The sequence below is a fragment of the Phyllostomus hastatus genome, unplaced genomic scaffold (assembly GCF_019186645.2).
Source record: "Phyllostomus hastatus isolate PE091 unplaced genomic scaffold, TTU_PhHast_1.1 phas_scaffold_182, whole genome shotgun sequence".
Taxonomy (NCBI): Eukaryota; Metazoa; Chordata; class Mammalia; order Chiroptera; family Phyllostomidae; genus Phyllostomus; species Phyllostomus hastatus.
Genome location: NW_025334013.1, coordinates 7,144,757 through 7,157,032, shown reverse-complemented (window position 1 = coordinate 7,157,032; position 12,276 = coordinate 7,144,757). Strand labels below are relative to the sequence as shown.

The 12,276-nt window shown below is 50.2% G+C and overlaps 1 protein-coding gene across 6 annotated transcripts in view; it reads right to left on the bottom strand.

Annotated features, from left to right (window-relative positions):
- The window catches only part of VPS13D (vacuolar protein sorting 13 homolog D), a 225,048-nt gene that overhangs the window by 162,700 nt on the left and 50,072 nt on the right, over window positions 1-12,276 (bottom strand). For all 6 annotated transcript variants that reach the window (XM_045858715.1, XM_045858714.1, XM_045858716.1 and 3 more), the window contains 5 exons: window positions 7,471-7,693; window positions 4,825-5,035; window positions 2,544-2,715; window positions 2,243-2,355; window positions 187-399 (listed from right to left, as the gene is read on the bottom strand). In XM_045858715.1, coding sequence (XP_045714671.1) covers window positions 187-399; window positions 2,243-2,355; window positions 2,544-2,715; window positions 4,825-5,035; window positions 7,471-7,693 — 932 coding nt within the window. The remainder of the gene's footprint in view (window positions 1-186; window positions 400-2,242; window positions 2,356-2,543; window positions 2,716-4,824; window positions 5,036-7,470; window positions 7,694-12,276) is intronic.

Sequence of the window (12,276 nt, the reverse complement as noted above, 5' to 3'; positions counted from 1 at the left end):
GAAATTTTCTGCTGCAGGGCGTTTTCCTGACTCATACAAATTCTAGCACGTGCCACGGGTCCCGAGCAAAGGCCAAGTGCTGAAGCATTTTTTTTTTCTCATCAGAACGTGAGGAGTACTGGGTTTCACGAGGTCTGGAGCCCGCGAGCACCGAGGTGTGACTGTCCCTCAGTGGAGACGCGCTACCTGAAGTGCAGCTCGATCTGAATGGACCCCTGGGTTGCGCTGCTGTTCTTGGAGGGCTGGAAGATGCAGCTGAACACGTTCGTCGTGCCGGGGCTGGTCTTCTGCCCCGCGTAGCGGGTGTCAAAGGCCATCATGGAATGCGAGACCAAGTTGACGGACTTGGTCTGGTTGGAGAAGCTCTCGTAGAGCAGTTTACATTTCTTGAAGTCAAATCTAAACGGAAGAAGACAAGCAAGAGGCTGAACTCTTCCCTTTTACAAAATTATGCAAGATCAAGGTAAAAGAACAAAATAATAAATATGCCAAAATTCTACAAAGGATAATAACTTTCATTCTGAGATCTTTCACTGATTTTACCAGATTCCTCAGAACGGACTTGGCGTCACTGCGCCCTGTGCCTTACTCTCCATTTCCAAAAAGAGATGATCCCGCCCACAGGAACTTCGTGAGGAACAGCAGTACCACATACGTATGACCCTCTGGGTTCATTAGCATTCTCATTTCTCATCTTAAGTCTAAGAAGGCTGTACACAGGGTGTGGCAAAAGTCGGTTTACAGTTGTTCAGATGGGAAATAATGCAATAACTAATAAACAATAATACAAGAGTAAACTGTGCTTCGCATACTCACAACTGCAGCCCTACTTTTGCCCAACTCTGTATATGTAACAACCCCCAAAGGATGTCGAGGGTCCCTTCAGTCCTCCATCTGCCGACTCCTGGCCTGCAGGGAGGATTCTCTCCCCAGAGTTTGCTGCATTTTATATAAGACCACTATGGCTTAATGGGAACTGTAAGAACAAATAATATCCTTCATTGAGGAGAAATAATGCAACTCATCCACAAACAGGAGATGCATTTAGGATTTTTTTTAATAACAGAGAAAGCTGCAATAAACAACTCATAATTACTCAGTACCATCACAACAATCTGTACAGAATTATTCCATGCTGGGAAAAACTAAGGGCACAGCCAATCACAAAAAAAAAAAAAAAGAAAAAAAAAATTGCAACTAACAAGGCAACCAACGCTGAAGCCCAGCTGCACTACCCCACGTTCTCATCCGCTGACTTAGGTGCAGACCCGAAAGATTTTTAAGGGGAAGACAGAGTGGAAGATGGAGTGCTTCCGTGAGGAAATCACTAGCCTCGAAGTCCTGTTTTCAAACACTGAACCACTTCTCCAGCTATACAATCCTACACTAGTCGAAAACTATCTGGAAAACAGAAATAGTATCTGTACCACCTTACATGGCTGTCAAGAGACCTACATGAAAGGTAACCAGGTGGGCCAACGCAATGCATTTCTGCAGGTTCCATACCACTAATCACAAATTCCTGGTCCACACCGACCAAGCAAATAAGTGAAGCGCTCGGTAAGCACACGCCCTTCCTGAAGGTTTGCCAAGTTGCTCCCTAGCTCCCCGGCCTTTCAAATGAAAACGTGGGCCAAACCTTCCAATTTCTCAAAAGAAACTGAAATCCCAGCTTTTTATGTGAAAACCCCCAAGCTTTAAAGGTCGGCCAGTGAGGGCGCCATCAGTGCGGCTCACCGAGCAGTCCTGGGTCTCCCCTCTGCGGACGCCCAGTAAGACCGCACGCCCTAACTCAGTCATGCGTGAGAGGGGGCCGTGCTCCAGCCGCACGAGGTTTGCCAGGGCATCAGCTGCCACTCGAGACCCTCCAGAGCTCGTGTTTTCCTCATGGGCACATCCGGAATCTGTCCGCTGTGGCAGCCACAGTGACTGCGGGGCACAGAGCAGTCCGAGACCCACGCAGCACGGGGAGAGAAAACACCCTCACTGCCCGGGGCCAGGGGTACGGTGGAGTGCCTGTCACTACAGCACAGCCTGAGCCAGCTTGCCCCACACAGCGATGAATTTAAACTCCCAAGAGCACTGTGCAGACCAACCAAAAAGCTCTCTGCAGACCACACTCAGCTGCAAGCCACCACTCCGAACCCCTGCTCTCTGCTAAAGCAAACCATGTGGATTATGTGTACTAATGTTACTGTAATACTGCTGTCATTGTAAAAATAATATATAATTGGAGCCATACCTGGCTAGGGACCCGGCACCTTCTTTTCCTTTCGGATCTTTCAGCTCCAGACTCACGTTCACCATGTCAACGAGGAAGCACACGCACGTGTACACCTCTCCGCTCAGAACGGTCTGGGAAAAGAAAACGCCGGTCAGTTCCCAGGTGACGGTGCCAATCTAAAAGTGGGGTGAATGTGGCAAGGAATCTCCTCTGCTCACTGCTGCCGCCCCCTCCCCCCTGGTGATCTGAGGAGTAAGCGCACAGCGTGACCACCAGCTGGGACGAGGAGCGTCACAGAGGAGCACGGGGTCCCACTCACGTGGATTCTCGGGTCCTGTAAGTCGTAAGGCCGCATGAACTCCTCTACGGGCTCCCCGAGGTTGTTCTCCAATAGCCCGCGGATGAGCCTGTACTTGCGCAGGTCCAGGGAGCAGTGCACCGAGGACAGGCTGCCGTGGATGGATATGTCTGGCACGGTGTGGCTGATCTCTCTGCGAAAGAAGAGGGAACAAATCACTGACTTAACCCTGACACAGCTCGCACCCAAACACACGAGCTACAAAGTGCCCGCCCACGTCATGGACCGGCTAATTTCTAACTTCCAACGGAAAAACCTCATGTGGCTCCACGTGAAGCAAGTTGTCATGACTGAGTGTCACGCCTCAACCACGAAGGGCCTCTTTTCTCCCAAAACGCACATTTACAAAGTCCCCAAATCTAATGAGTTAATTAAGTAATATATTAAAAAGGAAAAAAAAAATCTCATGAGATTCAGAAATAATTTAGACGTTATAGTTGGAACAGCCATAAAGAAAAGATGGCAAGCTCTTTGAGTCCTCAGGCTGAGCGGTAACTGGAGAAATGGGCGCTTCACGCGGAGCCCCGAGGGGACAGCAGGGTACGATGTGCAGCGGGGACCCGTCTCTGCCAGGGGGGGCAGGAGTGACGCGGAAGCAGCCCAGGCTGGGGAGCAGCCTTGGACTTGCCCAAACCCAAGGGCTGCAAAGGGAGTGGCCTAACACCTTGTCCCCGCAGTGAAGGCCTTGCGCTCCGCCCTGCCAGGGGCGGGGTGCGCCTCCTGTGTCCTGCGGACCCCACTCTCTGGGCATATACAATACAGGGCTAGTACTTCAAGTGGAAGAGGAATATAAAAAATCACTTCGTCTAGAGGGAACAGCCTATATGCGACGAAGCGACAAAACACCAGTGACGCAGGTAGCGGCGGTGAGCGGGAAGGGGTTACCGGGCACCCTCCGGGGCCCCTGATCGCGTGCAGGGAGAAGCGGACAGGACACCTGATGTTCCATTATCGCCTTCTCTCCGGGCTAGCAGAGCATAACAATTTGCACATACCCGCTGATGAAAGCGGGTAAAGTTTAGATATGGAGAGTAGCGAAGCACATTTTTTTTTTTGGAAGCATTACTTGAAAAGAAAACAAAGTGTTCAATTTCTAAATAATGAAGCTCCTCTTAAGTCTGCTAAGCCAGTAAAACCAAATATAGCCCACGCCAACCATAACTGAACATCAGCCAGGGCGCACTTGAATAGCAAGTAAGAATGAAATGCAAAAATCCCAGTGAGAGCAGCTAAACTGTGTCACTAATCCAGACAGAAACGAAAAAGGGACATAAAAGGACTTGCCCAAACCCAAGGGCTGCAAAGGGAGTGGCCTAACAGGGACTCGAATCACACTCTGTATGGGCAACGAGACTGCTTTTCAAGGCGCTGCACTACAGCCACTCCTCGTCTGCCCCTGGAGCCGAGATGTGCAGGTTGCTGCTGTCCCCAAACTAACGCCTCAAACTAAAAGCCATCACGCACTGGAACCAGCAGCTTCCGGTGCGTGTACGTGGGCCCCGGGGGCACGGACACCGCCAGAGGACCGCGTTAATGATGCACATTGAGGGTCGGCCCTGACAGTGGCTTCCGGCGGACTCAGGTCGGCTCTGGGGATGTGTATTTTCGAGACCTTTCCCGGCCAGGTATGGAACTAATGACAACTGAAACAATGTTCTAACCGACAGAAAGAAGCATTCTGCGCTTTGAGGCCCATTAAAGGGTAAATTAGAGTCAGTCCATTAGTGTTTATGGAGTGCTTTAAGTCTGCTTAGTGGAGTGAAGTGGGAAAAACTGCATCTAAACAGCTATTCTGATAAAGTGGACCTACAGGGTGAACAGCAATACAAGGCCCAGATGCTATCTCGTTTTTGGAACACATAACCCAAATGTCACCTCCTCCAAAATACTGTTCCTGCCGTCACCACCTCCCTAACCACACCAAAATCCATGCTAAACTTACATCCTCTCCTCTGATCCCAAGGCACCTGCCTTGATCCTATTACACAGTTTCTAACACTGACTCAGACGCTAAATTAGAATCGTCTACTCGCCTTCCTGTGCCCCTCAGCGAAACGTGAGCTCCGTGAGGGCAGGAGTGTTTGCCTTCACCATAGCAGCCCTCACGGCCAGCACACATTGGCTGCGTGGATGGAGAAGTAAGTGAATACCTAGCCTCTTTCAGACTTGCCCGATGGCACTGGTTTCCAGTTCACTAGGATTCTACTCGTGACAGGCAGTTACTCAGACATAAGACACTCACTTGTCCAGGTTCCTCTCCACCTGCAGCTTCAGCCTGCAGGGCTCGGTGAGCAGGCTGCCCCCGGTCTGCCGCACGAAGTAGGAGGGGAAGAGCAGGTCGCCCCCGCCGCCGTCCGAGGCCTGAGCCTCCTCCCGCGGGTGTCTCTCTGCCGCGAAGATGTCCATGTCCTGCAGGTCCACGACGATGCAATCCAGCAGGCAGACGTGGTCTTCTATAGACACCCGGGGGAGAGAGGGAGGGAGGGAAATGGGACCCAGCAAGGGCTGCCCCTGAGCAAAACTAAAAAGCCCAAGCAAGTTCATTCTTTCTTGAGAAAATGTTTAGAACTGCCTGCTTCAGGAGACGAGGTGTCCAGAAGCCTCCACTCCGTCCCGAGGCCTCCCTGCACCACACTCTGCGTGCCAGACGCATCCTGCCTGCTCACCTCCACGCCAGGGGCACACCGGGCCACACTCCCGCAGGGTCTCCCCACTGGCCTGAGACACTAACTGAGGCTGAACGGTTTATGAGTAAACTAACTTAACAGGCATCTCCTTGTAGAGGTAACATTACCTAAAGGTTACAAGATCTCCCAGCAACAAAATTCTTTTTCAAACATATGTCACATGGAACCATTTCCACCACCACTGATCTCACCCAAACCACCTTCGTTCTTGCCTGGACCACCAGCAACCCCCCTCCACGACACCAACACATTCCCTTCTGGCCCTCACAAAACCATTCTGCCCACAAAATGTCAGAGTGACCCCTTAAAAAAAAGAAAGAAATGAAACCATAACATTCTCTTCCTCTGCACGCTTTGATGCCTATGTTTAATTCGAAATTCTTTCTGCAACTCTCCCCCGAGACCCTGTAAGACTGTGCATAAGCCCACTGCCTACTTCTCCAGCCCCAGCTCAAGCCACTCCCCACCTCGCTCAGGAAGCCGCGGGCTCACCAACCCACCTCCGCTTCCTCCCAGGGCCAAGCTCTCTGCGGCCCGAACAGCCTCTGACCCGCGGGGCCGCCTCCCCTCTCAATCTCGGCTGGGCCCTCTCTCCTCCCCCGTCCTCTCTGTCTTCCCTGTAACAGGTGTCTTGATCTCTCGCTATTCAGATGCTTGCTCAATGTCTCTCCCGTGCTCTTCACATATGGCAGGCAGCACGTTAATGTGCAAGAGAAGAAAGTGTAGCGCCCGGCATTAGGCAGGCACTACGCCAACTGGTTCTTGGTTTTTTGGCTACCCTGATCCCTATGTGAAAGAGAGGAAAGCAGAGCTGATCTGAAAGACGCAGGGAGGGGACAGGAAGGGCGGGCTTCGGGGACTCCTTGGGGTCATCGGGGAATGCCAGGGATTCGCAGAGGCATGAAAATCACTGCCTTCGTCCAACCTTATTCCCAGCAGAGGAATTTCGGAAAAAGGGGTAAATCAGGAGGAGGAATACTGTTAGAAAAGACACCGTTCTACAGTCTTGGTCACTTCTTGCAGGTAAGGCTGGCCTCCCTGCTCGCCAGCACTGCCGTCCTGACGACAACCGGAGACAACCACAGTTACCGAGCGGCGCTGTGGAGAGTGCACCCCGGCCAGGCTCCGTGTGCGAGACACACGCGGGCTGGCGGGCTCGAGAGTTCACGCGGCCTGAGAGGTCAGGCTCTGGAGTCGGGCTGCTAAGCTCCTAGTCCAGCGCCACCACTCACTGTCTGCATTTCACTGTGGGCAGGTGGAGTTCCTTAACCTCTCTCCGCTTCTGTCTCCTCATCTGTAAAGTGCGGACAAAAGTACAACTCCATAGGGGCGGTATGAGGATGAAATACGGTAACTCACGTAAAGAATGTGCCACAGTGTCCGGCTCATAGGAAGTGTTCAACAACCGCTATTACAGTGGCAATTACATACTCTCATTTAATCATCAATGTCAACGCCCCCCACCCCCACCCCGTCACCCCCAGGACTAGGCAGCACCCCTCTTCCTCACGTGTACCTAACAGAAGGCAGTCTCCCTCAGCTAATGCCCCCCACCTCCCCGAGTCCGGCCCCAGCAGACTAATTCTCGTGGCTAATTACATGCTGCGCCCCTCTCCGGCTCAGTGGAGCCCCCTTACCGATCCATCACCCACCACGACACATCTGAAAACTAGAAGGCCAAAATCAGGCTCTCATCTGGAGTGACCCATTCCTAAATTCTACAGCAGGGCACCAACAACTAGATGGTTCATGTCTTTTAAAAGTTATCACTTTGAGTATTTCCGTGGTTACCTAATTCACACTAGTATTTTTTTAAGAGTCCCTTTTCAGTTTCTAGAATTAAACAGTGACTCGCAAGGACAGTGCCTGAGCAGTGGATGTATCGAAGGATGCAGGAGTCATTCTAGTTACATCACCATCTGGTGGCAACTCCCTTGATACGTAAGAAAAAAATCCTAATAGATGATCCAAATATCTTTATTTACAAGGTGTCTTGCTAATTTAATCTACTCTGGAAGTCACCCGATGCTAAATCTACATCCAAAACTTCTTAAACCTACTGAAGCAATACCAAAATTCGATTATCGCTGAAGACATACCGTTGCTTTGTCAGCATCTGCCTGTACGGGACGCATCACCCCCTCCCCGCAGGCTCCCACAGCCGGCTCGTGAGTTTCCCCACCTTCACACAGTCCCTTTACCTGGACTGCTGGACACCTGGCCGGCGGAGGGTGTGGCCTGCTGCCCTGGCCGCTTGGTCGAGCTGCTGGGCGCACACTCACTCTTCAGGCCGCCCAGGCTCGCTCCGGCAGGCGGCGTCATGAAGAGCCCCTCCGGATGGGGGCCCTTCGGGTCCTCTGTGCTCGTCGTCTTCCTCACACTGTGCTTTGGGGTGCCCGCTGGGGAAGCTGAGGGCACGGATTCCTGGGGAGAAACAACGTAAAACTAGATGGCAGGAAGGGGAGTGGAATCTTTACGACCCTGGAAGGCCCATCCCAGTCCCTGAGTTCGTCACAGACTCCATAACACTCGGCGCTTCCCACGACAACCAGATCCCATGAACAGATCAGTAACAGGGTCGTGACATTTATGCCACATGTAATTATTTGCAGAGACGTTACATGTAATTCCATACCTGTTGAAAACTGTGGCCACTTTGTAGGAGATATTATCTTTTGCCTTAAGAGTATATGTCATGCTCTTAAGAGCAAACATTATTGCCAGTGGTTTAATCTACATAAAATGCAGCAAAAGCAAATCTCTCAGCCATACGATATATTGGTGCTTTACTGGAGGGGAAGAGTTTATTGTTCTAAAAAAACGTATCCAATGGCCATTATGGTTCCAATGGAATGAAGCTATGGTAATGTGTTTGCACGTTCTGGAAGTCTCCCCTCGTGGGTGTATATTTCTCATCTCTCCCAGGAACTGTGCAAATGAAAACAAAGTGGAAAACACAGGTAGGTGGTCACACCTAATAGGTTTCAGTCCAAGGACATAAAGATTAAGATCTAATCCAGAGTAAAATAAATCCTGCAATTCTACTGAAAACACTACACGCTGCCCTTCCACATCTAGTGCCTTTAGTTCCTCACGAACAGGGGTGACTCTTTGTCACCACTGCGACCCCACCACTGACTTCCCCGCCCCAGCCTCGGGGCCAGGGCCCGTCCGGCCACTGCAGCGTCAGCGTGCTAGGCCGCCCATTCTCCGGAGCGGACTGGAGGAGGAGAGCGGCCTTCCCTCCGGCACTGCCTGGTGTGTGTACTACTCGCGGCGTCTGAGAAGATGACGGCAGTGCTCTCCCGCACGGGTGTCTGGGGTAGTAATTACATGTAACAGTGAAAGAAACCAGTTCTTACTTTCCGAAAAATTTCTTGCAAGGCAAATTACTAGGTAAATGCTACTATTGAAGCATTTCAACATTAAAAACCGTCCCCCTTGCTTAGTTTATTTAAACTCCAGAAGGTATTTGTTGCTCTTTCATTTGATTCATCTCTACATCCTCTCTACAGTTGGTTTAAATAAATCAATGGCTTGAGGAGATTAACTCAAAGCTTTTGAAAGGCTGACTTAGAAATTACGGTTTAAGCACAAGCTATGATTGAATAAAATGAAAGGACAAGCGTATGTAAAAATTCAGACCTGCACTCATTAGGACATGGTTTTATGTAAAACAATTCTAAACACACAGGAGTCATGAGGCTCAAAGGCAAATAACCCCTCTGCAAGCTTTGATTTCAGGATTATTTCCTGTTCTGTGACCCCTGGAATGCACACTAGACAAACCTCCCACGTGCAAATGCATTCAAGGGCAGACGTGAGCGCAGAGGCCTGGACCCACGGAGCCTGGCTGGGCGTGTGGAGGGACAAGCTCCACAGACGCGTTTGTCTGATCGCGAAGACGTTACAGGCGGCACACTCCAAGCAGCCCTTATGGAATTCTACAGAACAACCACTGGTATGAAACAAGATGCTTTTCTGGGATTTAAGGAAATAAATTAGATCACCAAGAAAACACTACCTGTAGCCGGGAGGGAGGGAGGGAGGGAGGGAGGGAGGTAGGGAGGGAGGAAGGAAGGAAGGAAGGAAGGAAGGAAGGAAGGAAATGGGGGAGGAAAGAAAGAAAGGAAGAGAAGGAAGGAATTGCTTTTCATGGTCCTTAACAAGAACTTCTCTACACAAGAGAAAGTAAGTGTCTCTCTCTCTCTCTCTCTCTCTCTCACGCACACACACACACAGACACACACACACACAAATAAGCAGACTTCCCAAGTAATGAGGTATTTGAAAGAATCAGGGTTTTTTTAGTTTTCTTTTTTAAGCATATGAGTGTGAATTGACTGCTGAATCCCATAAGGTTTTTTTTTTTGTTTTTTTTTTTCCAGAATAACCAGGAGGCAAAAATGCATGTTATACCTTGAAGAAAGAGCGATCCTTGTATGCGCTGCCACTTAAAATCAAATCCTCAAAAACAAATACAGGGAAATTTTTTCATTAAAATGCTACAAACCATACACAGTTATTTGGGTTACTTTAACAAAACAGAAACCTATTTGCAGAAAGTCCTTGAGATATTTTGGCAATCCTTTGTTAGACTAACTTCAGTGTCGGCTCATAAGCCCATATATAGATATATCTGACGGAGAAAATCAGCCCTTTACCTTTTTAGGAAGGGTAGAGAAACAGAAATGGTTTTATTGAATTTGATCACCCATTCCAGCCCTAACTGATCTTTTCCTAAAAAAGGTAGGTCGCAATACAAAGACTTACCACAAAACAAATCCATCCTGAAAAACACACTATAAACCCAAAAGATGGTTCCCAAGGAGGCCTGGCTCCCTTGGGCACTGATGGCAGCGGGGCTAGCACACAGATGCGGGGCCCTGAGGTGACAACGGGGACAGCGCTCAAGGGCAAACACCAGTTCTGACACATTTATCTAACATCTAGCCATGTTCATTACAAACACCTCATGTCAAGGAAAAAGTGAGTAGGAAAGTTTGGAAGCAGTTACCAATCTTTCTTTTGTGTTCTCTAAGTCAGCGAACAGCAAAATGCTTATCTTTCAACCATGAAAACCGATCTTCTTCATCAGGGCCAAGGTCCCTAGTTCCCTCCCGGGCCTGCCAGGAAAAGGCCAGTGGAGACGGATTTCACTTTTACTGTCTTAAAAAATACACATAAGCCCTGACCGGCGTGGCTTGCTTGGTCGGGTGTCACCCTGCAAAGCAAAAGGTCCCCGACTCGATTCCTGGTTGGGGCACACACCTGGGCTGCGGGTTTGGTCCCCGGTCAGGGTGCCCATGAGAGGCAACCAATTGATGTTTCTCTCTCACATTGGTGTTTCTCTCCCTCTCTCCCTGCCTTCTCCTCTTTCTAAAAATAAATGAGTAAGTAAAACTTTTCAAAAACCCTTTTTTAAAAGTCCATACAAGTGGAAGCCCGTGCCCCCTGTCAAAGCAGCCTCTGGCAGTAGGGCCTGTTGCTCCCGCAGGGCAGGAGGGCTCCGGCGGCAGGGCAAGGAGCACGGCCTCTGTGGCCGCTCCGCCCGCGCTCTGTCCGTGGAGCCGCGCGGACACCGCTGCCGCTCCTCCCTCCGCACCACTCAACACCGCACCTCCGCTCCGACCACCAAGTCGGGTTTATCGGAGTGGGCGGCTCAAAGTAAGATGACACAGGAACAACACGACCTCTAGTCCACTGTCCAAACACCCCCACTCCGGGTCCTGGGCCCCAGGTCACAACCCATGGACGTGGTTCCTGTCACTGTCACTGTCCCGTCTTCGCTTCTCCCCTTACTCTACACACGCCCACCCACTGAACCGGAAGCTTTTGGGTCCAGGTGTTCAGGTTAGGAACAGGGCTAAATGGGTGAGTCAGAAGTAAAGGAAATGAAAAATACAACGACAGCAGTCTGACAATCGCAACATTATCTGAGTCGAGGTATTACCAACAAATACCGCCTTCCGGTTCCTCTCTGCACGGAGGCAAGCCCTGGCAACGTCCTGGCAAGGACTACCAGTCGGCTCACTCTCTTTCATCTTCTTTCCTTTCTGTACCGAGAGAGGCGAACAGGCACTGCCCAAATGCATAGCCTCTCTGTAATGATCTTTGGAGCTCTCCTACCTAGGTTATTTCCATGAACTCACTGCCCACCCTCCGGAAAACTCAAAGGGCCAACGCTGCCCGGGAAGGGCCAGTGACACAGAGCAGGGCAGCCTGTGCCAGCCCGTCTCCCCGCGCCGGCCTCCCCCGGACACCAGCAGGGGAAGTCCAACCACCGGAAGTGCAGGGAGAAAGGGGCCGAACACACCAAAGTCTGGGGTCCACACGCCCTCCTCACTAGCTGTTCAATCCAAAAGAAACGGCTTAACCTGTTAAGTCCCATTTCTTTATCTGGAAAATGGCATTAATAACGACAGACACCTCTTTGGTTACTAATGAGAACAAAACAAACAAATTACGTAAAGAGCTTAGGCTGATGTACAATAAGCATCTTACTGCTATTATTGTCAGTCATAAGATCTCACAATCAAATTGTAAGGTGCACCTACCTCCCTTCAAAGGCTCTCGCTCTCCCTGTGTTACCAGGTGTTAGACTAAAAAGGAGCATAAGCACCTGGGAATTTCAGCAGGTGCTTTCAGACCAGCTGAAATGAGTTTGCACTGAATAAGCAGATAGACTGGCAAGGTCCCATCAAAGTACTCACGGAGAACAAGATGCCTCCAGTTCCAACAATGTTACTCAGTGTCCTCAATGTAAACTTGGGTGGGAGGGGCTAATCAGGCCACCTCCACGTCCTCTCGGCACCAGGTCTGTGACTTACTAGGTGCCCCCACTCCTATCTTTCATTCTCAACGAGCCCCGATTTTCCCAGATGTAAAGTGAAAACAGCAGCGATCCTCATGCCAATTACCCCCAAACGTTGTTGTAAGAAATAAATAAATGCTAATGTAGTCTGAGACTGCAGAGCAACATTTACCTAAGACTTTACTGTTAAGAT